The 25136-nt window shown below is 43.1% G+C and overlaps 1 protein-coding gene across 1 annotated transcript; it reads left to right on the forward strand.

Annotated features, from left to right (window-relative positions):
- Positions 1–5137: 5137 nt before the first annotated feature.
- On the forward strand, positions 5138–23556 carry LOC133755372 (group XIIA secretory phospholipase A2). The gene is made up of 4 exons (XM_062185482.1): positions 5138–5515; positions 15636–15712; positions 17552–17717; positions 23054–23556. The coding sequence occupies exons 1-4, from the start codon at positions 5326–5328 to the stop codon at positions 23170–23172; spliced, it is 552 nt and encodes a 183-aa protein (XP_062041466.1). The 5' UTR covers positions 5138–5325; the 3' UTR covers positions 23173–23556.
- Positions 23557–25136: the final 1580 nt, after the last annotated feature.

Consider the following 25136-nt stretch of genomic DNA (forward strand, 5'->3'; position numbering starts at 1 on the left):
TCCCAGGCCACAGCAGAGAGCTGGGCTGGAAGAGGAGCAACCGGGACAGAATCCAGCGCCTGATCAGGACTAGAACCCGGTGTGCCGGCGCTACAGGTGGAGGATTAGCCTATTGAGCCGTGGCGCAGACCGTGGACGTGTTTTAAATCCACCTTGTCCTGGTTTAACAGAGCAAGAGCAAAATAGCAACTTACAAGATGTTTGTGTGAAATAAACAAAGAAAGGTACTAAAGGGCTATAGGATGTGGGCACCCTCAACTAATCTAGTGATGTGATGGTGCCTTGAAGGATTAAGTCTGCATAGTACCTGAAGCCTGGAGGCTCCAACATAGAGTAGACCAGGATCAGGGTCTGAAGGGTCAAGAGCAAGCTCTCCAGAGTGACTCCATATGGCAGCAGCCCAGAACAGCGGCAGTGGCCTAACCTGACCCCAGGGTTTTCCCAGCTCAGAGGTCTACCTCAGAACTCCTCATTGTAGACAACAGAAGCAAATCTAATTGGTTTAATGAAAAAATATTTGCTCAAAAATATGCAGGTCACAGAATCTCCAAAAAATTGGAGTCTACACATCTGGGAATAACGCAGAGTCAGTCCACCTTAGGATTGTTCCATCAGCAACTTCCACAGCCACTAGTTTGGACCACAGTCTCCAAGTGTATCTTGTACTGCAGAGGCTAAGCACTGGGTGCTGCTGCTGGTCCCCTGCCACTGCTGCTGCTTTGTGTTCACATGGCCTTCCCTGAGAGCGCTCAGGGGACACAACTCATCAGATGTGAGGGTTGCCCATCATATTTAACCCTGGCCTCAGAACTCACTATTTCTGAGGCAGACAGGAAAATAAGTTATGAAGCTATATTTTGCCAGGTCCAATGCTAAAGAAAACTCTAGACAGATCTGGAAAGCAGCCCATAGTGTCAAGGAGAGCATCCATAGGTAATATGGAAGAACTTTCGAGGCAAATGAGGCAAATGCAAATGCAAAGGTCCTGCAGTGGTAGGAGCCAACTACACAAGGAAACAGAGCCATGTGACTAGAGCCCTAGGTGCACCCAAGAGTTGGGAACACTCACATGTTCTGGAAATTTGAAATTGAAGGCAATGAGGAAAATACTTTAGAGGGAAATGAGATGGAATAGGGAAGACAGTTAAGAGACTCTTCGAGTAATCCCAGTGAAAATGGTGGAGGCAGAAACAAAAGCAGGGGAAGAGATGGCACTGATTTTAGATACATTAAGGAGTGAAATACTCCTCAGTGACATCTGGGGACAAAATAGATGATGGGGTACCAGGGGGAAATGATTTCTGTCTAGAGTGATTCCTAGGTTTCTTCTTGGATAATGCGGTGAGTGGCATTGTGAATGACTAAAGAAATAGAACAGAGGAATAGAAACAAATTTAGTCAATGAGGGACCTTTTGTATTTGTGGTACCTATAGGAATCCAGTGTAGATGTGTAGTCTGTACACAAAGCAGAAAATCAACTACAGGTTTAGAAAAAATTAAGAGAAACCAACCACACACCTGACTTTGTCCTGATGGTCGAAAGCCCTGCACCTCATCTAAGTGGGTTCTGGTTCATTTTCTCCAGTACACCAAGTAAGCTTACATCCTACCCACAAGTATCACTTGGAAGTCTCTCCCTGATGAAACTTGTCTAATGGTACACCTCTCCAAGCAGAAAGTCTTTGTTGATGAAAGTGCCCCACAAAGAACACACTTCGAACATTTTGTGCTAACTTTTGGGATGAAAGGGTGCCTGTGAGTCATCTGGAAGAAGTTACAAGACGGGTCAGGGCATGCACTGTTTGCAGTGGCACAGGCCTTGCACTGGGAAGGGCTCTGCGCTTGCACTAATGCTGTCATCATCTTGAAATTCTTACTTTTTGAATAAGGAGTCCTGCATTTAAATTTTTTCACCAAGTCCTGCAAATTGTACAGTTGGTCTGTGGTTAATGCCAAAACTTGATATTTGACAGCAGAAATTAAGAGGAGAGAAGAACTTTTGGGATTCCTGCAGCTGAACAACAAATATATAATGATTGAATATGAAGAGGAAGTGAAAGCTGGTGGTGATTACCATGGGAATACAGAGTGAAAACCAAGATCTGTTTGAGAGAAAAAGAATATTTCATCATCCAGAGAGACTGGCATTAGAGAATTTAACCCCTAGAGCAAGATGAGACAGAAGACTAAATATGAGTGTTCAGAGCAGAGGATGCTACTAAGATGTAAGAAACGAGATGTGACCACAAAAGAATAAATACACAGAGAAAAGGGAAGGATTCTTTGGGTCTTAATTGAATGCAAGCACCAGGTTACCCTCCTACATTCCGCCCATTCTTCGAAGACTTATTCCAGAGCCAGGGGTTTCTCTGGAAGAAGACTTGAAAGAATCTAGCCTGTTTAAGGATTCTGGTGTTGAGGGTGAGTGAGATCTGAGATATTCAAGCCGAACAGCCACACTGTATACAGATGAAAACATCAATATTCCAGAAAGCTAGGGAAATGATCCTGTGTTCCCTTTTCTGAATAGGTTGCAGTGTGCTATACAGCACAAAAAATCTGCAATGTGTGAGCCTTAGTTTGAATACTGTCACCTGACTTCAACTCTACTGGGCACACTCCTCCACTGTAGCAGGAGTTCAAGCCAACTGCAGGCAACCTGGCTAAGGGTCTGAGTTGACACTAAGTCTGCCAGCTCTCCACTAACCCAGCCCCTGGTTGTGCTACATCAGTTCACAGGAAGGGACATCTTTCTGTTTTTAACTGGCCCAAAGGCTACATACATCCCGGTCAAGCTGGGCTCTGAATGTGAGAGGTCTGGTAGATGAGATGCCTGGCCAAGAGTGAGCCCTCGATAAGGAGGATGTAATCCTTAGGAACTCGGTACTGCATTTTTAAAGATTTATTTGTTTGAAAGGCAGAATCACGGAGAAATCGTCCACTTGCTTGTTCACTCCCCAAATGGTTGCAAGAGCCAGGAGTCCAGAAGGGTCTCCCACATGGGTGGCAAGGATCCAATGACTTGGCCATCTTCTAACGCTTTCCCAGGCACATGGGCAGGGAGCTGGATCAGAAGCAAAGCAGATGCTGCCAAGGCAGGCAGGGACTTAACCTGCTGCACCCCAATGCGGGCCACTGTACTCCAAGCTCAGGCAGCTCCTCACAAACACAAAACACCAAACCAGAATCTTGCTAGTCCTTATACAAAGTATGCTTCTATTCCTAACGTTTACGTCATTGCTCTCAATCCATCCAAAAACTGCTGGGATACTAATGCAACCAGATATTTATAGCTCTGGTAAAATGTACTGCAGTCTTTATTTATGGATCCTGCACAGTGCTGGGAAAAATACAGAGAAACGTCACTAGAACTATCAAATTACAAATACCTTGAAAAGAAAAATGGTGATTGCCTTGACTACGATTTTTTTTTTAATACTGCATTCCAATATAGACTACTGAGTTCCTCACCAGGGAAAGAAATCTTGTTTTACTGCCAAACCTCTTCTCCCAGAAAGTCTAAACCAACCTCTAGCTCATCCTTGTTACAGTCAAACACCGCCATGGCCTTGAGGTGACTTTCCCCGGACCCTGCTTGCCATACCCCAAGGTTACAGCGGGCATTAAGACCCAGGGAGGCGCAGCCCGGCCCTGCAACCTGAGAGCTCCTTTCTAAAAGAATCACATTTTCTTTTCTTTCTTTTTTTTTTTTTATTGCCACTGTTTTTTTTTTCCTTAACTTTTATTTAATAAATATAAATTTCCAAAGTACAGTTTATGGATTACAATGGCTTCCCCCCCCCCATAACTTCCCTCCCACCGCAACCCTCCCATCTCCCGCTCCCTCTCCCATTCCATTCACATCAAGATTCATTTTCAATTATTTTTATATACAGAAGATCAATTTAGTATATATTAAGATTTCATCAGTTTGCCCCCACACAGAACGAAAAGTGCCAAATACTGTTTGAGCACCAGTCATATCATTAATTCACATTGAACTACACATTAAGGACAGAGATCCTACATGGGGATTAAGTGCACAGTGACTCCTGTTGTTGACTTAACAAACTGACACTCTTGTTTATGGCGTCAGTTAATCACCCCAGGCCATGGAAGCCCCCCTGAGCTTGCCGACTTTGATCTTATTTCGACAAGGTCGTAGTCAAAGCGGAAGTTCTCTCCTCCCTTCAGAGAAAGGTACCTCCTTCTTTGATGGCCTGTTCTTTCCACTGGGATCTCGCAGAGATCTTTCATATAGTTTTTGTTTGTTTGTTTGTTTTTTGCCAGAGTGTCTTGGCTTTCTATGCCTAAAATACTCTCATGGGCTCTTCAGCCAGATCCGAATACCTTAACGGCTGAAGAATCACATTTTCAACTCAAAACTCAGCGGACCTGCAGCGACGCTCCTGACCTGGGAGCGCCTGAGCTCATTTTCCCAATGTTGTCCAGACCCAGGGAAGCCGAACCCAACAGATCAGAAGTAGGCCACTGCGATTTCGGCTGTTTGGCCCACAGCACCAGCACTTGGAATGCTGTTTGTTTGGTTTTTTTTTGTTTTTTGTTTTTTTTTTCTTTTTTTCTTTTTGACAGGCGAGTGGACAGTGAGAGAGAGAGACAGAAAGGTCTTCCTTTTGCGGTTGGTTCACCCTCCAATGGCCGCTGCGGCCGACGCATTGCGACCAGCGCATCTCGCTGATCCGATGGCAGGAGCCAGGTGCTTCTCCTGGTCTCCCATGGGGTGCAGGGCCCAAGCACTTGGGCCATCCTCCACTGCACTCCCTGGCCACAGTAGAGAGCTGGCCTGGAAGAGGGGCAACCGGGACAGAACAGGTGCCCCAACCGGGACTAGAACCCGGGGTGCCGGCGCCGCAGGCGGGGGATTAGCCTAGTGAGCCGCGGCGCCGGCCACTCGGCATGCTTTTAAGAAACACCGATGTCCACCGGCACGCCGGACCCACCGCAACCCGACTCCTCAGTCATGAGGCCCCAGAGCCTTGGGAACGCCCGGGCGACCCCGCGGCGGGGCAGACGCCACCGGCCCGCGCGTGCCCGTGACGCACCAGGCTCCGGCGCAGGCGCGCAGGGCCGGACGCGCGCCCAGCAGAGCGGGAGCAGGCGCCGCCTCCACCTGCTCGCCGCGGCCGTGCTGAGGCGGCGGTGAGGGCGGGCCGGCCAGCCAGGAAGGAGGCGTGGGCATGGAGGCTCCGGCGGAGCCCAGGGCCGGAGCCGCTGCCTAGGGCGCCCCGGGGCCTCTGTGGGGGCGCGCTCTGCGCGGGGCTCCGGGGGACCCGTGGGACCGGGCGGGACCCGGCGCCGTGCGGATGGCCTCGCTCGCGCTCCTGCTCCTCCTGGTGGCCGCTGTGGCGTCCCAGGAGCGGGCCCAGACCACCGACTGGCGGGCCACCCTGAAGACCATCAGGAACGGCGTCCACAAGATAGACACGTACCTGAACGCCGCCCTGGACCTCCTGGGAGGCGAGGATGGGCTGTGCCAGTACAAGTGCCGTGACGGTGAGAGGGCCCGCGGGGCCCGCGGGGCCGGCGCTGTCAGGGGCCCTGGGGTGAGGGAGGTCGTGCAGTGTGAGAGTGACAGAGGCAAGGCAGTCTGGACGGTGGCCCTGGGCTGAGGAAAAACTGAAACCGCTAACAGAGTCTTGCCTTGGGATTGGGCAACCTGGCTTACAAATTCGCACTACTACCCTCGGCAGGCGAGCGAGAGCTCGCCTGAGGGTGTCCCCTCTGGTTTGCGCTGCTTCTGAATTACTTTGCATTGGCGATCGCACCAAGTTGCCTAAGAACTTACTGACTTCTGAATCATGGAAATGGAGTGAAAAGGACTGGTTTTAGCTCTACTTTTTGGGTGGGCTGGTGAGTGAGTGAGCTGAGCATACAAAAAAAAAAAAAAAAAAAAAAGTCAGCCGCTCCCCCCCAAAAAACCTCAAGAATTGGAAAAGTATGTCTTTCTAGAAAATTGGTATTCAATTTTTTTCCCCTGCAAAGCTACGAAAAGAAATTGCGACCTTTGTACAGACTTTTGTGCCTCCGATTGTTGAGAAAGAGTTCTGATAACTCTTGTAGAAAGTGACCCCTCCTCGTTGGCTGATGCAAATGTGATTGTTCGCGTATTTTTTAAAACTGTAATTCTGATTGAGGACTTGTTTGGTGGAAATGTGAGTAATAATAAACTCGGACATTTCAGCCAGATGCTTCATGGAGCATTTGACTTTTTTGAATGCTTAAATATTTTAAGAGTTTAACAAAAGTACTTGCGCTTCTATTTGGAAGCTGAAAATGTTAAACTAGCACACGTTTCCAGTGAGATCAGCCAAGGTGTGAGGCTAGTTAAAGCTGGCGGCGTAGGGAACTCCATGACTACTGGTAACTCCATAGGTGGACTTAAGAGGAACCTCTATGGTGTAAAACTGTGCTGCCACCTACTGCCTGTAATTCTGAACACAATTTCTAGTTTTGTGTTAGTGGAGGGAAAGAATGAACTCGGTCTAGTAGGCTTGTGAGTGCTGAGCCACCTGTCATTGCTTCCTGTATCTATGCATCGGAAAGTTTTTATCCTTGTAGGAATTTTTAGGAGGAACAAGTGAGTAAGGATTAAATTATAGCCTTTCCTGAAGCAAATGTCATAGTTCTACTTTGTCTTATGCAAGTATGAATCACAACGATGTGTCAGGTGTTCTGCTACTTGGAGATTCATCAGTGAACAAAGCAGAAAATGCCTGACTATGGGGCTTTGATTCTGGTGGCAAGAGAAGATCCATAAAGTAACAAACAAGTAAAATAAGCCAAATATGGAGCATGTGCAGGTGTGTGTGGCAGTGTTGACTGGTACAGCTGGGAAGACAGCGGTGGCAGTGCTGGGCAGGTTACCCTCTTCAAGAAGGTTGTTCAGGGAAGGCCTCACTGAGAATTCGAGAAGAAAGCTGAAAGCAGTGCAGGTGACACTGTGGAGAAAAACCAGGCAAGGTCTAATTTTGGGCCTGAGACGAAGGCAGGATACAGTTGTCATTTAGAGATAGGAAAATGTGGAAGAAGTAAGTCTTCATAAAAATGTATCATGAGTCCAGATTTCTACAGTTTGTTTACATGCATCCTCTGTAGTTAAATGGACACTTTATCCTCTTAAATGATTGTTTTAATCCTTCATTTTACTTAATCTTTTTCATTTCCCATGAGCCTCACAAAATTTCCCATTTGGAATTTAGAGCAAGGTCTTCAGCATCAAAAAAACACAACTGAATTTGTGAATGTAAGAAATGGTATGCTTCAGGAAGAATCCTTTTGTGTGTTGACACGCATTCCCCATTGAGAGGACATGTGGTTCAGAGTCACCATGCTAATAATTCCAGCTTGCTGATAATCATCCTTTTAATTGCTGTTACTTGAGATGTCTCTCTGGAACAATGATGCAGCCTTTCCTATGTTTTGGAATGCAAGTGACCAAATCAGAATCAAATAGAAACACAGATCCCAGAGCTAGGGGAAAATGGTGAGTAAGGGGTGGTTTTTCTTGCAAGAAAGAAATCAAGGTAACTTATTATTTTTAAAAAAATTTTTACTGATAGGAAAGTTGAGGGGTCAGATTGAAGCCCATGGGCGTGTTGCCTTCAGTGTTTTGCATTCTCTGAGAGACTGGCTTTCTGGAGACTGACTCCCTTACTCTTGGCCATCCTCCCATGGTGGTGGGGAGGAGAACTTGGGCTTTATTGAAAGTTAAGTAGAATTATTTAGGGGAACAGACTTGGTGGTTGCTGACTTTTTTCTTAGCTTTTCTTTCCTGATAGCAGAAAAGATTTGAAGTAGAAAACTTTTCAATTTCCTTTGAAGAATAGAAATCAGTTTGCTTATAAAATGATTTGGAATTATGAATGAGTCATTAATTCATTCAGAGATATATGTCGTAACAGGATCCCTCTGTCTGTTGTGCTGAGATAAAATGGGTCAAGGGCTGTGGGAGATCGACATAGAGACAGGATAATGAGTGTGAGAGTCCAGACCAAAGACGGTGGTTTGTCTAGGTTGGTAGCAATACAGGAGATAAGTTGTTCGATTTTGGATATATTTTGAAGAGAGAACCTAAAGAATTTGCTAATGACTTGGAAGTAGAGTATAAGTAAAGTAAAAAATTACACCAAAATTTTTGCCTAAGCAACTGGAATTACTGAAATAATGAAGAACATGGAAATTTAAGCGTTAGGAAGAATAATAGCATGCTTATATGCTTTTGCAACTGGTTGAGAGTAGAATAATGATGAGGGAGACTGTTGGAAGGGTTGGGAATTATTGAGTGATATCCTTGGGTAAGCTGGAGGGCTGGGTTCTAGTACATAAAACGAGAGGTTGGCCAAGAGCAATTCCTGTTCATAGGAATGCAGGTGGAGGATGTGGGCACAAATGCCAGTTAGAATGGTCATGTTCAAGGTCTTCTGATTGCCTCAGTGTTCTCATTGAAGTGGGAATCAGGGTCATCAGTTGAGAGAAATGACAGGAGTAGAGCTGTTAGAGATTTGAGGGAGACAGAGTGAGTGGACCAGAAAAATAAAGTAGCATTAAGAGCCCTACGGAGATTAATGATCATGCATTTAAGTTGCATGTGTTTGGGAACACTGGTTGGGATTCTACCACTGAGGTTCCTGTAAAACATAGTGGAAAGATCTTTGTGTGATCCATGAGCCTTCCCCCTGTGCTTCTTATCTACTTCATCTTCTTTCAGATGAAAAAAAAGTCGATCTTTTGGGAAGTATTTACATAAAATTTAGGGGAAAAACTAACTTTGTCTCAATCTAGGCAAATATTTAATTTCCTCTGTTCACACAGATGATAAAACATCAAGAGAAAGTGCCAAGGGAAAGAACTATTGCTTAAGTCAAAAAGTGAAATTAATGAATAGTCTGTCCATGCAGTTATACACAATGAATTTTGTTTATTTTTTAATTCTTATTCCCATTACATTTTTTCCTCTTATTGAGGTTTTGTTTTGTTTTGTGAAAGCTCACACCAGTAGAAGTACTAAATTCTTTTTATGTTCAGCAGATTATAACACCACTTATGACAAAATTGAAAATGATACTAATGCTTTTGTAACTGAATCAATTTAATCTTTAACAAATAATGTTCTATTGTCTTGTGCAAAAATAATTATTTCAATTTAAAGATGAACGTAGAACTTCAGAATACTCTGAAATACTTCAAGAAGCTAGTTACTTCCAAGTTCATAGCTAAAGAATACTTCATTTTTTTCATGCAGTAATTTTTTAGGTGCCCATCTTGTGCCAGGCATGTTCTAGGTGAACCAAAGTTCCTGTCCTCAGTGAAACCAACTGAGGTTAATTTGGTTAATAAAAGCTAGAAGAGGGGCTGGCACCATGGCTCACTTGGCTAATCCTCCGCCTGTAGCTCTAGCATCCCATATGGGTACCAGTTCTAGTCCTGGCTGCTTCTCTTCCAATCCAGCTCTCTGCTGTGGCCTGGGAAAGCAGTGGAGGATGGCCCAAGTGCTTGGGCCCCTGCACCCGTGTGGGAGACCGGAAAGAAGCACCTGGCTCCTTGGCTTCAGATCGGCGCAGCTCCAGCCGTTGTGGCCATTTTGGGAGTGAACCAATGGAAGGAAGACCTTTCTCTCTGTCTCTCTCTCTCTCACTGTCTGTAACTCTACCTCTCAAATAAATAAATAAAAATCTTTAAAAAAAAATAGCTAGAAGAAAAACAAGGCCAACCTTAGTGTGTAAAGTGGATATGGAAATGAGGGGATGCTATTATAGGTGGAGTAAGCAAGGAAGGCCTTGGAGGAAGTGAGTGATGTCAGCAGGGAAGTGAATAATGCTAAGTTGCTTTAAAGGAAACCAAAATCCAAACACACAAACCCTTCTGCAGGTTGTACTTGGGATCTAGCTTTCCCCAGCTTTTATTTCATAGTGTTACTATCTCTGGTTTCCTATACTGGTTCTTTGTCACTCAATTTTATCCACTTCTCTCCTTTGGGTAATTAAAAGCCTCCATTCTCATTTTATACAGTTCAGTCTCATGTACTATCTCAGTTCCTCTTTTTTCCCCTAGGTAGGAATGTCTGTTTCCTGCCTTCATTTGCTTTTTTTTTTTTTTTTTTTTTGACAGGCAGAGTGGACAGTGAGACAGAGAGACAGAGAGAAAGGTCTTCCTTTGCCGTTGGTTCACCCTCCAATGACCACCGCGGATGGCGCGCTGCGGCCGACGCACCGCACTGATCCGAAGGCAGGAGCCAGGTGCTAATCCTGGTCTCCCATGGGGTGCAGGGCCCAAGCACTTGGGCCATCCTCCACTGCACTCCCTGGCCACAGCAGAGAGCTGGCCTGGAAGAGGGGCAACCGGGACAGAATCCGGCGCCCCGACCAGAACTAGAACCCAGTGTGCCGGCGCCGCAAGGTGGAGTATTAGCCTGTTGAGCCACAGCACCGGCCTTCATTTGCTTCTGATTGTTCAAAAGTTTTAGGAAATGAGAAAATGTCTATGTATAAACATATAAACACAGCCATGAACATAACCTGTTTATGAATCACTATCATTACACATCACTGAAATGTCAAGAAGTGTAGTTGTAGACTCAGAATCAAAGAAAAGTCTATGACTTTAGATAAAATACTTTGAGAAGGGAAAACAGAAGTACTGTTGTTGTTACATTAAAGGAAATACTTTCCTGGTTTAAAAGAAAAAAAAGACTTGAGAAGAGGATATAGAAATACATATGTCTGGGCCGGTGCTGTGGCTTAACAGGCTAATCCTCCGCCTTGCGGCGCTGGCACACCGGGTTCTAGTCCCGGTTGGGGCCCCGGATTCTATCCCGGTTGCCCCTCTTCCAGGCCAGCTCTCTGCTATGGCCAGGGAGTGCAGTGGAGGATGGCCCAAATCCTTGGGCCCTGCACCCGCATGGGAGACCAGGAGAAGCACCTGGCTCCTGCCTTCGGATCAGCACAATACGCTGGCCGCAGCGGCCATTGGAGGGTGAACCAACGGCAAAAAGGAAGACCTTTCTCTCTGTCTCTCTCTCTCACTGTCCACTCTGCCTGTCAAAAAAAAAAAAAAATTAATTAATTAATTAATTAAAAAAAAGAAAAAGAAAAGAAATACATATGTCTTTAAACTCTCTGCCTCTATCAGTTGTCTGAGGGTAGTAATCTTCCATCCCTATGGAAATCTGGAGACTGGCACACGGGAGGGGAATGTACAAGGTTTCCAAAAAGTTGAGAACAGGGGCTGGTATTTGGCCCAGCAGTTAACACACCTGAGTTGAGTCACAGCACCACTCCCTATTCCAGCTTCCTGCTGCTGGGCACCCAGGGAGGCTGCAGGTGGAAGCTCATGTACAAGAGTCTCTGCCATCTGCATGACTGCATTGGGTTCCTGGCTCATGGCTTTGGCATCATGAAACCCTGACTGTTGTGGGCATTTGAGGAGTAAACCAGCAGATAGTAGCTCTCTGTCTCTCTCTCTCTCTGACTCTGTCTCTCTCTCTCTCTCTCTCTCTATATATATATATATATATTTTTTTTTAAGTTGGAAACATAAGGTAAACAATATGTTAGTTACAATTTTAAATAATACCCGCCATGTGTTTTTCTTTATCCTCTGACATCTTTTTAGGTGATAGACTTCTAAATTTAAAACAGTAAGTCCAACTGTTAACCTAAAAAGTAGACATAGTAAATAACTTGCTTTTCCTGTTTCCAGACTTTTTGAATACTGTATGGTGCATTTAATTTACTTTTTACAGATTAACAGTTTGACCCATTGCTTAATATATATCTCTAGATAAGTTTCTAAATGTTTTATTTTAATTTTTTTAAAGATTTATTTATTTTAAGTCAGAGTTAGAGAAGGAGAGGCAGAGAGAGAGGGAGGGAGGGAGGGAGGGAGGGAGAGATCTTCCATCTGGTAGTTCACTCCCCAGTTGGCCACAACAGCCGGAGCCGCAATGGCAGGAGCCAGAAGCTTCTTCCCACATGAGTGCAAGTGCCCAAGGACTTGAGCCATCCTCCACTGCTTTCCCAGGCCACAGCAGAGTACCCATGTGGGATGCCGGCACTCAGGTGGAGGCTTTACCTGCTGTGCCACAGCACTGACCCCAATGTTTTAAACATTTTATTAAAATGCTGACGAGAACTGGCCGGCGCCACGGCTCACTAGGCTAATCCTCTGCCTGCGGTGCTGGTACTCCAGGTTCTAGTCCTGGTCAGGGTGCCGAATTCTGTCCCGGTTGCTCCTCTTCCAGTCCAGCTCTCTGCTGTGGCTCTCTCTCTCACTGTCTAACTCTGCCTGTCAAAAAAAAAAAAGAAGAAGAAGAAGATTAAATACAAAAAAAAAAAAAAATGCTGACGAGAGCTTAATGATGAGGTATAAGGAATTGGACTGTGTTCTATAATAATATAGTGGTGGTCCAGCCTCTTTTCTCTGATGAGTTCTGTAGTGTGGTAAGACAAAGAAGACCATAGATAAAATGTGTCATTTTTCATGGTATATCTATGAGAAATGTAGACTGGGTAGACTTGATTTAGGTACCTTCATAATCAGTTGAGTAGTCTACCCAAAGAGTTGGGTTAATGACTCATGGCTGCTTATGGCAAGGGCTCATCTGTAGAAGATGTTGATCCCCTTTGTCCTGGTTAATGTGTATGCCTCAAGTTTTGAATTCAGGGACCACTGGGAAAATAGCTCTTGATTTAAAATCTGAGCAGTCCTGGATGATGACCTAAAAATAGCAAAACTCCTTCTGTTTCTCTCTCTGTAACTCCGCCTTTCAAATAAATAAATAAATATTTTTTAAAAATAAAATAAAATGAGGATGGTGCTGTGGCGCAGAGGGTTAAAGCCCCGGCCTGTGGTGCTGGCATCCCATGTGGGCACTGGTTCAGGTCCCAGCTGCTCCACTTCCGATCCAGCTCTCTGCTATGGCCTAGGAAAGCAGTAGAAGATGGCCTAAATCCTTGGGCCCCTACACCCACATAGGAGATCCAGAAGAAGCTCCTGGCTCCTGGCTTCAGATCAGCTCAGCTCTCGCTGTTGTGGTCATTTGGGGAGTGAACCACAGGATGGAAGACATCTCTCTCTGGCTCTACCTCTCCTTGTAACTCTATCTTTAAAAATAAAATAAAATAAATCTTTAAAAAATAAATAAACAAAATAAAATAAAATTTAAAAAAGGCCAGTGCTGTGGTGCGGTGAGTTAATTGTTCCATATTGGCTGCTGCTCCACTTCCAATCCAGCTCCCTGCCTGGGAAAGCAGCAGAAGATGGCCGGGTCCTGGGGCTCCTGTACCCATATGGGAGACCCAGAGGAATCTCCTTGCTCCTGGCTCTAGCCTGGCCCACCCCTGGCTACTGTGGCCATTTGGGGAATGAACCAGCATATAGAGGATCTCCTTCTCTCTGTCTTGCCTTCTCTCTCCCTCTGTGATTCTGCCTTTCAAATAAATAAATAAATGTTTTCAAAAAATGAAACTAGCGAGGTAGAATTATATTGTCTTTTATTTAGTCTCAAAAATAAAGTGGCAGAAATGCTAAGCCTCTAGAGGTAGATTTGAAAAATTTCATTTCAGAAAGAATTAATGATTTTTACTACTGTCTGGTGTGTGTTAGCAGTTAGACAGCTGAAAAGCATGCTAACAGTCTTAGGCTGTGTTAATGTAAGTGGTTTATTAGCTCAAAAGGGTAAAAGGTCCATTATACTTGATGATGTTCAGTTTAGGTACCATATTTTATTTTAAAAAATTTGTTTTATTTAAAAGGCAGAGTGGGGGCCGGCGCTATGACGTAGCAGGTAAAGTCACTGCATGCAGTGCTGGCATCCCATATGGGCACCGGTTCGAGTCCCAGCTGCTCCACTTCTGATCCAGCTCTCTGCTAAGGCCTGGGAAAGCAGTAGAAGATGGCCCAAGTCCTTGGGACCCTGCAGCCACTTGGGAGACCTGGAGGAAGCTCCTTGCTCCTGGCTTCAGATCAGCTCAGCTCCAGCTGTTGTAGCCATTTGGGGAGTGAACAGCAGATGGAAGACCTCTCTCTCTCTCTCTCTCTCTCTCTCTCTCTGGCTCTGGCTCTATGTAACCCTGCCTTTCAAATAAATTTTTTTTAAAAATCTTAAAAAAAAAAAAAAAACAAGAAAAGGCATGGGGCCAGCACTGTAGCGTAGCAGATGAAGCTGCCGACTGCAGTGCTGACAGCCCATATGGGCCCCAGTTAGAGTCCCGGCTGCTCTACTTTTGATCCAGCTCTCTGCTAAGGCCTGGGAGAGCAGTGGAGGATGGCCCGGGTCATCCTGGAGCCTGGAGAAGGCTCCTGGCTCCTGGCTTCGGATCAGCCCAGTTCTAGCTGTTGCGCCCAACTGGGGAGTGAACCAGTGGATGGAAGACCTCTCTCTCTCTCTGCCTCTCCTCTCTCTGTGTAACTCTGACTTTCAAGTAAATAAATAAATCTTTTCAAAAAAAAAAAGGATATAGAAGAAAAGTATTCAAAACGTCTACCTTTTGGTTTACACCCCACATGGCCGCAATGGCCAGGCTGAAGCCAGGTCCCAGGAACTCCATATGGATCTTCGACATGGGTGGCTGGGGCCCATGGACTTGGGCCATCATACACTGCTTTCCCATGCATATCAGCAGTATCAGCAGGGAGCTGGATCAGGACTGGAGCAGCCAGGACTCAGACCAGCACTCCGATATGAGATACTGGTGTTCAGGTGGTGTTCATTGTCTCACAATTCTGGCCCCTGGATGCCACATTTTAAAGAAATGTGACAAACTAGAAGTGAACAGTTTTTGGAGGCTGCTGAATATTTGGTGAACACAAATTCAAAAGAGACTGAAGGGTAGACAACAGTACCATCTTATTTGTAATGAGTATTATAACTGCCATGAGGTTCAGCCTTCCAAGTCTTTGTGCTCAGTATTCATTCATTTATTCATTGCTCAGTAAATATTTATATGCGAAACTGACCGTATGCCAGGCACTGTTTCAGCCACTGGGGTTACAAAACAGACAAAAACTTCCTGCCCTCAGGGAGTTTGCATTTTACCATGGCAAGACAGATAAAAAAATAAATAGATTAGTGATGTTAGTATGTTAGAAATCATATATGCCACAGAATGGTGTGGTCAGGGAAGACCTTGCTGAGAACATGAATGTCTTAGTCTGGCCTGATGTAAACCAGGTTGCTTATAAGCAGTAGAACTGTGTTCCTCATATTTCTGGAAGCTGGGGAGTACAAGATCAGGGCACCAGCAGACTCACAGTCTGGTGAAGACCTACTTCCTGGTTCATAGAATGGTGCCTTCTCACTGTGTTGTCACACAGCTGGCGGGCCAGGCAGCCCTCTGGACCTCTTTTGTAAGAACACTATTCCAGGGTTCGAGCCTTATCTCCTCCCAGTGATTCCACCAACTGATACCATCACATTAGTCTCAACATTTATGGATTTGGTGATTGGGGGTGGGCAAGGAGTCACAAACATTCAAACCATAGGCATATTCACTGATGTCAACCTCCAAAAAATATTAACTATTTTGAAGGCTAGTACATTGTGGATATTTTTGAGTATGTTTTTTTATTTCTATCATATTTGACAAATAATTATGAAATTGTTTATGTTTTATAGGATCTAAGCCATTCCCACGTTATGGTTATAAACCCTCCCCACCAAATGGATGTGGTTCTCCATTGTTTGGTGTTCATGTAAGTATTGTATTTTTGGTTTTGTTTTTCTTTTAGATTTATTTATTTATTTATTTACATGAAGGGCAGAGTAACAGAAACAAAAAGGGACAGAATGGTGGAGAGAGAGAAGAGAGATTGATCTTCTATCTTCCATTCACTGGTTCATTCTCCAGATAGTTCTACCAGCCAGGACTGGGCCAGGCTGGAACCAGGATCCTAGAACTCCATCTTGGTCTCCCACATGGGTGGCAGGGGCCTAAGTATTTGGGCCATCATCCTCTGCCTTCTGGAACCATTAGCAAGAAACTTGATTGGCAGTAGAACAGCATTGCAAAGTGGAATGATGGCGTTATAAGCAGCAGCTTAACCTGCTGCACCACACCACAGACTCTGGCATTGTTTTTTATTTGCTAAATTTTATGACTGGTAGGCTGTGTAATTCTTTGGATCACACAGGACTATCAGTGTATTCTCAGGTTTACAAATAATTTCGCTTGCTGTAATGGTGACCAGGTTTATTACATTATTTTATGGAAAAATTTCTAATAACTCCTAACAAAATTAAATGGAGTAAAATTAATGTTTTATTTTTGGATCTTGTAGATGTTAATACCATTTAAATGGTATTTCCTAATGTCACAAACATGGCTCAAAGGTTCAGAGTACAGGGACGCGTGTTATAGTACAGTGGGTTAAGCCACTGCTTGGGACACCCATATTCTGTATTGGAGTGCCTGAAATCGATTCCTGCCTCTGCTTCAGATCCAGCTTCCTACTAATATGCACCTTGGGAGTCAACAGATGATGGGCCTGCCACCCATATAGAAAACTCAGATGGAGTTCTTGGCTCCTGGCTTCAGCTTGGCCCAGCTGCAGCTGTTGGAGGCATTTGGGGAGTGAACCAAGAGATGAAAGATCACTCTTTCTGTCCCTCACTCTGCCTTTTAAAAAAATTTAAAAAAAATTAAACTTTTACAATAAGTTTAGAGTACAGAATTAATACTACTTAAGGGAGAAAAAGTAAGAGAATACTTCTTAAAATTCATAGAAAAATGGAATTTAAAGGTAAGTTTATTTTGGTACCAAAAACATTTGAAATTGATGCATAGTTTGATCATAATACATGTTTTTCATGAACTTTTCAAAAATGTTTGCATTGAAACAAACATCTTTAATTCCATTTCCCATTAACTTTTTGATGTGCCCTCATATGGATGAAGCATGTTTTCTATACTAAAACCAGGTCCAGTGAGAGTAGCAGTGTGGCTGTAAGGAAGACTAGATCTGAGCCTGGAATTATGGGGAAGAAAGTTTATGAGTATGATTCCCAGACAAAAGAGTTTGGTGAATAAAGTTATCTTAAAGATAAGCTATAGGTTCAAAATAACAGTTTCCTTATGGAATGAATATGTACTTTAAAGCTTAAAAAACAAAAAATATTTAGTTGTAAGCACTTAGCAGTTCTTTGTAACATTTCATGAAAAACACATTTTATTTAGGAAGGTGGAGCATGAAACACTGAACTGTCCAAAAATCACACTTTTCTAGCCCTGGGATTAATTTTTTAATGCCTTAGCCTTATATATCTGTTTTAAAATTGTATTTTGTTTTTTTGACAGTAGGAAGTGTTTATTATTGGCAGATAACTGAGTGTTCTAGCGTTGCAAGAAGGAAGCAGTGATACATAGCTGAGACGAGACATAGCTGAGATGTGTATAAGAAGGGATCGATAACATAGGAAACGTTTGTAGGAAGAATTAAATTCTTACTTCTTTCTATTAAGTCTGTTTCAGTACAGTACTTCGGCAGACGAGTTTGCTGTTACTTGACAATAACCCATTCAAATGCCTCTTGCAGCTTAACATTGGCATCCCTTCCCTGACAAAGTGCTGCAACCAACATGATAGGTGCTACGAGACATGTGGCAAAAGCAAGAACGACTGTGATGAGGAGTTCCAGTATTGCCTCTCCAAAATTTGCCGAGACGTGCAGAAAACACTAGGACTAGCTCAGCATGTTCAGGGTAAGGACAGTCCGGTGGGTTGGAGGTGATTGCAGTTTTCAAAGTTTCATTGAATGCCTTATGTTTTAGTATGGGATTTACCAATAGAAATCATTCAGAAAGTTCATGGAGGGTCGGATATTTGGCCTAGCAGTTAAAACATCAGTTAAGATGGCTGTGTTGCCATCAGAAAGATCATTCACACAGACTAAGTGGGATTTCTCCCTGGCATTCAGGCAGGGATGGTTCAACATACACAAATCAAAAATGTGATACATGAGGCTGGTGCTGTGGCATAGCGGGTGAGGCTGCCAACTGCAGTGCCAGCATCCCATGTGGGCATCAGTTCAACTCCTGGCTGCTTCACTTCTGATCCAGTTCTCTGCTATGGCCTGGAAAAGTGGTAGAAGGCAGTCCAAGTCCTTGGGCCCCTGAACCCCCATGGAGACCTGCAAGAGGCTTCAGGCTCCTAGCTTTGGATTGGCTCATCTCCTGCTGTTGCGGCCATTTGGAGATTTAACCAGCAGACAGAAGATGTCTCTCTTTCTCTCTCTGCTTCTGCCTCTCTATAACTCTGCCTTTCAAGTAAATAAATAACTCTTTTTTAAAAAAATTAATATATCAGCCAGCACCGCGGCTCACTTGGCTAATCCTCCACCTATGGCGCTGGTACCCCGGGTTCTAGTCCCGGTTGGGGAGCCGATTCTGTCCCGGTTGCTCCTCTTCCAGTCCAGCTCTCTGCTGTGGCCCGGGAGTGCAGTGGAGGATGGCCCAAGTGCTTGGGCCCTGCACCCACATGGGAGACCAGGAGGAAGCACCTGGCTCCTGGCTTCGGATCAGCACAGCGTGCCAGCTGTAGCGGCCATTTGGGGGGTGAACCAATGGAAGGAAGACCTTTCTCTCTGTCTCTCTCTCTCACTGTCTAACTCTGCAAGTCAAAAAAAATTAATATATAATATTAACAAATTGAAAAATAGAAACATGATTGTCTCAACAGATGCAGAGAAAGCATTTGATAAAACATAACATCTTGGCTGGCGCCATGGCTCAATAGGCTAATCCTCCGCCTTGCGGCGCCGGCACACCAGGTTCTAGTCCCGGTCGGGGCACCGGTTCTGTCCCAGTTGCCCCTCTTCCAGGCAAGCTCTCTGCTGTGGCCCGGGAGTGCAGTGGAGCATGGCCCAAGTGCTTGGGCCCTGCACCCCATGGGAGACCAGGAGAAGCACCTGGCTCCTGCCTTCGGATCAGCGTGGTGCACTGGCTGCAGTGCGTCGGCCGCGGTGGCCATTGGAGGGTGAACCAATGGCAAAAGGAAGACCTTTCTCTCTGTCTCTCTCTCTCTCTCACTGTCCACTCTGCCTGTCAAAAAAAAAAAAAAAAATACATATAAAAGAAGAAAAAACAACATAGTTTCATGATAAAAACCTTATGCAAATTGGGTATAGAAGGAACATTCTTAACACAATCAAGGCAATATATGACAAACCAACAACCAGCATCATATTGAATGGGGAAATGTTGGAAGCATTCCCAGTAAGATCCAGTACCTGACAAGGATGCCCACTTTCACCATTGCTATTTAGTAAAGTCCTTGAAGTTTTAGCCAGAGCCATTAGGCAACAAAGAGAAATCAAAGGGATACAAATTGGAAAAGAGGAAGTCCCTGTTTGCATGATCCTATAGAGAGAGAAATCAAAAGACTCCGCTAGGAAACTACTGGAACTCATAAAGAAATTTGGCAAAGTTGCACAAAAATCAATATCCTTTCTATACAGACAATGGCATGGCTGGAAAAGAACTTGTAAGATCAGCACTGTTCACAATGGTTAGAAAAAAATTTTAAATACCTTGGAATAAATTTAACTAAGGATGTACAAGAACTCTACAATGAAAATTACAAAACATTAAAGAAAGAAATAGAAGAAGATACCAAAAAATGCAAAAATTTCCATATTCATGGGTTGGAAAAATAGTATCATCAGAATGTCCATACTATCCAAACAATGTACAGGTTCATTGCAATAACCAGGATACATAAGGAACACAAGAAACCTAAAGCAACAAAATAAGCAACCCAGTTAAAAATGGGTTAAGGATATTAGCAGGCATTTTTCAAAGGTTGAAATATGGATGGCCAGCAAACACATTAAAAAAAGTTCAGGGGGCTGGCACTGTGGTGTAGCAGGTAAAGCCTCCACCTGCAGTGCCGGCATCCCATATGGGTGCTGGTTCAAGTGCCGTCACTCCACTTCTGATCCAGCTCTCTGCTATGGCCTGGGAAAGCAGTGGAGGATGGCCCAAGTCCTTTTGCCCCTGCACTCTTGTGGAAAACCCAGAGGAAGCCCCTGGCTCCTTGCTTTGGATTGGCACAGCTCCGGCCATTGCAGCCATCTGGGGAGTGAACCAGCAGATGGAAGATCTCTCTCTCTCTCTCTCTCTCTCTCTCTCTCTCTCTCTCTCTCTGCCTTTGCCTCTCTGTAACTCTGCCTTTCAAATAAATAAATAAATTTTTTTTAAAAAAATAAAAAATGCTCAGGATCACTAGCCATCAGGGAAGTGCAAATCAAAACCACTTGAGATTTTACCTCCCCCCAGTTAGAATAGCTATCATCCAAAAATCAAAAAACAATAAATTCTGGTGAGGATATGAGGGAAAAGGTACCCTAATCCACTGCTGGTGGGAAGGTAAGCTAGTACAGTCATTGTAGAAGACACTATAGAGATTCCTCAGAAATCTGAAAATGGATCTGCCATATGACTCCTGGGAATTTACCCAAACAAAATGAAATAAGCATATGCAAGAGTTAATCTGTACCGTCATGTTTATTGCAGTTCAGTTCACAGTAGCTAAGATATGGAATCAACCCAGATGTCGATCAGGATAAGGAAATGTGGTATATATACTCTGGAATACTACTCAGCCATAAAAAAGAATGAAATCCTGCCTTTTGCAACAAAATAGACATAACTAGAAACCATTTTGCTTAGTGAAATAAGCCAGTCCCAAAAAGACAAATATATGTTTTCCTTGATTTGTATTAACTAATATACAGAGTACAAAAAAATGTAATGAATATAAGGGAAATTGACATTTTACGATTAGATTGTTGTGTACAGACCTTGTCTGTACTCAAGGAACAGCAAATTTTTTTTACTTACTACTTGTGGAATTCTTTATTTAGTAGAGGTTTAAGCTTGTGATTATAAAATAAACTGAAAGTATGTCACTGTAGAAATTAAAAGAAAAAATAAGGAAGGAGGAGGGAAGGTGGGAGTTTGGGTAGAAAGGAGGGTAGGGTGGAAGTATCATTATGCTCTTAAATCATCTGTATATATGAAAATTGTTCACCTTATATAAATAAAAAATTTTTAAAAGAAATAAGATGCAAATTAAAAAAAAAAAAAGATGCCTGTGTTGCATATCAGCAGAGTGCCTCAGTTCAAGTCCCAACTCCACTCCCAATTACTGCTTCCCACTAATGCATGCCCTGGGAGATTGTGGCAATGGCTCAAGTAACTGGATTCCTGCCACTACGGGGAAACCTGGGTTGAGTTCACAGCTCCTTGCATTGGCCTGGCCCACGCCTGACTTGGCAGGCATTTGGGGAGTGACCAAACTCAAGTACCAGAGCTATGTCTGTCTCTGTCTGCCTCTCAAATAAATAAAAATAATTGAAAAATTTAAAAAGTTTGTAGAAAAGTATAATTGAAAGATACATTTATTTTGGTGCAAAAAAATTTTGAAATCCTTGCAGTTTTTCCTAATATGCATTTTCATGAACTTTTGGATGTGTTTCAAATTTTTTTGTACCAAAATATAGTTTTCTTTAATTCTGTTGATCAAAAAACTTTTTAAATACCCTATTATTATCTGTTGCTATACAGCCTCTTCAATTTCCTGAGGTAGGGGCTGATTATTTTGTAATCCACAATAACGGTCAAAAAAGCCAAAAGTGTAGGAAACAAACACTGGGAGGGAGGATCTAAGATAGAGAAAGATAAGAATTCATGCACTTTGCTCCCTGGATTCTCTAATCATTGAGAAACTAAAGCTCAAAACCCGGATCTGGTAGTCTTGGTCTTCCATCTGCTGGTTCACTCCCCAAATGGCAGAAAGGGGCACAGCTGAGCTGATCTGAAGCCAGGAGCTTCTTCCAGTCTCCCATGTGATTGCAGGGGCCCAGGGACTTGAGCCATCTTTCACTGCTTTCCCAGGCACATCAGCAGGGAGCTAGATCAGAAGTGAAGCAGCCGGGAACTGAACTAGCACCCAAGTGGGATGCTGGCTCTGCAGCCCAGGACTTTAACCTGCTTTACCACAGCACCGGCCCCTGAGTGAATGATCTTTCTAATGTGTTGTTAGATTCAATTAGCTCATATTTTGTTGAGGATTTTTACATCGATGTTCATCAGAGATATTGGTTTATAGTTCTCGTTCTCTGTTGTTTTCTTTTTCTGGTTCAGGAATTAAGGTGATGCTGGCTTCATAGAAGGAGTTTGGTTGGGTTCCCTCCCTTTCAATTGTTTTGAAGAGCTTGAGAAGAATTGGAATTAGTTCTTTAAAAGTCTGGTAGAATTTAGCAGTGAAGTCATCCATTCCTGGGCTTTTCCTTGTTGAGAGAGTCTTTATTATGGATTCAGTCTCTGTCATGTTTATTGGTCTGTTTAGGTTTTATATGTCTTCATGACTCAATTTTGGTAGATTGTGTGTACACAGGAATCTATCCATTTCATCTGTATTTTCCAATGTGTTGGCATACAGTTCTCTTTAGTAATTCCTGATGATTCTTTCTATTTCTGTGGTTTCTGTTGTTGCATTTCCTTGTTCATTTCTGATTCTAATGATTTGGGTCTTCTCTCTTTTTTTTTTTTTTTTGGTTAGTTGGGCCAGTGGTGTACTGATTTTGTTTATTTTTTCAAAAACTAGCTCATCGTTTCACTGATCTTTTGTATTTTTATGTTTTAATTTTCTTTATTCTCTAATTTTAATTCTTTCTTTCCTCCTACTAATAGTGATTATATTTTCCAGATAAATGGAAAGTTAACACTGATTAACTGATCAGGACTGTTGATAAAGATTATTACTTGTCTAGTGCAAAAGGTTGGGTTGAACACTTGGATAAAAACACAATGCAAGATCCATATACAGAAATTAATACTGAAAGTCTCCAGATGTGTGTGTGATTTTACAGAGGTCTAGGCACTTTTTTCCTCTATGAGTTTGGGATGACACTCACCTAATACAGGTGATTAAGCTTACTCGAGACGTGCTTGACCTTGTGCTTTAGCATGTAACAGGTGAAAGGAGGACGATGGTTTGCAGTTTCCCGATGGTCATCGCATTTCTTTCTTTGCAGCATGTGAAACAACAGTGGAGCTCTTGTTTGACAGTGTCATACACTTGGGCTGTAAACCATACCTGGACAGCCAGCGAGCTGCATGCACATGTCGCTATGAAGAAAAAACCGACCTTTGAAGAAGATACTGACAGCTGGTGACAGATGAGGATGGAAGAGATAACCTTGAGCAAAGAAGCAGTGTTCATACGGCATGAAGATGTCTTTTTTGTATGTGAAAGGATTAAGACTTTACAGGACTTCAGCCAGATCCGAATGCCTTAAGGGCTGATTCTGAGGACTTTATATTTTGATGTTAATGCATCAAGTGAAAAAAAATGGGGTTGTGAAGAGGGCATGCCTGCCTTCCCAGGTATTGTCCTGGTCATTGTTGCCTTTGTGTGCCAGATGCCTTGGTCAGTCTCAAAAACAGGTGTATGTTAAGGAGAAAATTTCTGGAAAGAAGAGTATATAACAATTTTTGCAACCACATTTACAAAAAAATAGAACAAATTTAAAATCCATTATAACGTCTGTTCAATATTATCTGATTTGGAACTATGGGAAATCTTGGTCTACTATGAAATTTTGAATACACATTTATGCCTGGAAGAGACTGAGTTTATTTTCCCTCTGTTTTAATTACACATAATAATGGATTGCCATGTCTCTGTAGCCCATTGAGCATATGAGTAAGTCACACTTCCTTTAGGCCTAGTAATAAGGACAAGTTTCCGTGTCTGTTTTTCTTGTAAAATTGGACTCTCTGGTGGCAGTCTCTAGGGGCAAACCCAGGATACCTAAGTAGAAAGGTAATAGAAGGTGAGGTGAACTGGTTCAGAAGCACAGCCACTCCCATTTTATGAACCACTTGTGTGACAAATGTCATCTTTTGCTATATCCTTTGCCTAAATTAGAGAAAAAAATGGACTTTATGTTTTAACATAACACACATTACAGCACTTACGTGCTTGTATGCTTTGATGTTTATTTTCTAGCATGTGTTCCTCATAGTAGATTCAGGGAGATTTTTAAGACTGTAACATTTTAACCAGTTGTGGTATGAATAAAAATTATTCTTGGTTTTTTTTTAAGATTTATTTTATTTATTTCAAAGGCAGAATAATAGAGGGGAATAGAGAGAGAGATCTTCTGTCTTACTGGTTCACTTTCTGAATAGCCACAACATGTAGGGCTGGGCCAAGCTGAAGCCAGGAGCTGGAACTCCATCTGAGTCTTTCATATGGGTGTAGGGGCCCAAGCACCTGGGCCATCTTCCAGTGCTTTCCCAGGCACATTAGCTGGGAGCTGGATTAGAAGCAGAGCAGCTAGGACTGCAGCTGGCTCTCTGATCTGGGAAGCCTGCATTGCAGGCAGGTGCTTATTCCCATGTACCACAGTGCAGGCTCCCTCACCCCTTAATTTTTTTTTTTAAGTCTTCAGTTGTAGTATCAAAGGAGATGTAAGCAGGAAGATACAGATAGCTATCTATTATTGGCCTCTTACGTACATTTAAAATTCACATTTAAGAATAAATCCCAAAACTTCAGCTGTCTCTAAAAATACTGAAAACTTTCCAATCCCTTTGAGTGCTTAGCTATGTTCTCATACTGCTCTTTGCTTCCACTAGTTGTTGATTTTTCCTAGCCCATGATGCCAAGCTAGATGTAAAGTGCTTGGAGTGAGAGAAGGACACCACATAAGGAGAGGTAGGTCTTTGTTAGGTCATTATAGGCAGCACTGGGCAGAAGGAAAAATCTGTGTTCCAGAGGAAAGACCATGTTCCTAACATTGAATAAATGCCATTGCTGGGAACCTAGTATCTTCTGAAATTTGAGATGCTGGCAGCCATTCTGCTAAGAAATGTAGCCTCCATTACACATGGCAAGTGTGGCTAAGTGAGCAAAATGGTCTCCAGTTTGCAAGTTTTAACTCTTAATTAAATTTTTATTTCAGATTTTTATAAAAGGTAGAGTTTTATAAGCCATTGTTAATATTTAATCTTTATTATTTATTACTGAAATAGTTGACCAAGTAACTGTAAGTTATAATGAATTCATGGATTTTCTCAACAGCATTGGCATTCTCAAGAAGACAAACTCAG

This window comes from Lepus europaeus, unplaced genomic scaffold, assembly GCF_033115175.1.
Source record: "Lepus europaeus isolate LE1 unplaced genomic scaffold, mLepTim1.pri SCAFFOLD_405, whole genome shotgun sequence".
NCBI lineage: Eukaryota > Metazoa > Chordata > Mammalia > Lagomorpha > Leporidae > Lepus > Lepus europaeus.

Coding starts and splice junctions, on each gene's coding strand:
- LOC133755372 (XM_062185482.1), top strand. CDS start 5,326: ATGGCCTCGCTCGCGCTCCTGCTCCTCCTGGTGGCCGCTGTGGCGTCC. Junction 5,516..15,635: donor CCAGTACAAGTGCCGTGACG/GTGAGAGGGCCC, acceptor TATGTTTTATAG/GATCTAAGCCATTCCCACGT. Junction 15,713..17,551: donor CTCCATTGTTTGGTGTTCAT/GTAAGTATTGTA, acceptor TGCCTCTTGCAG/CTTAACATTGGCATCCCTTC.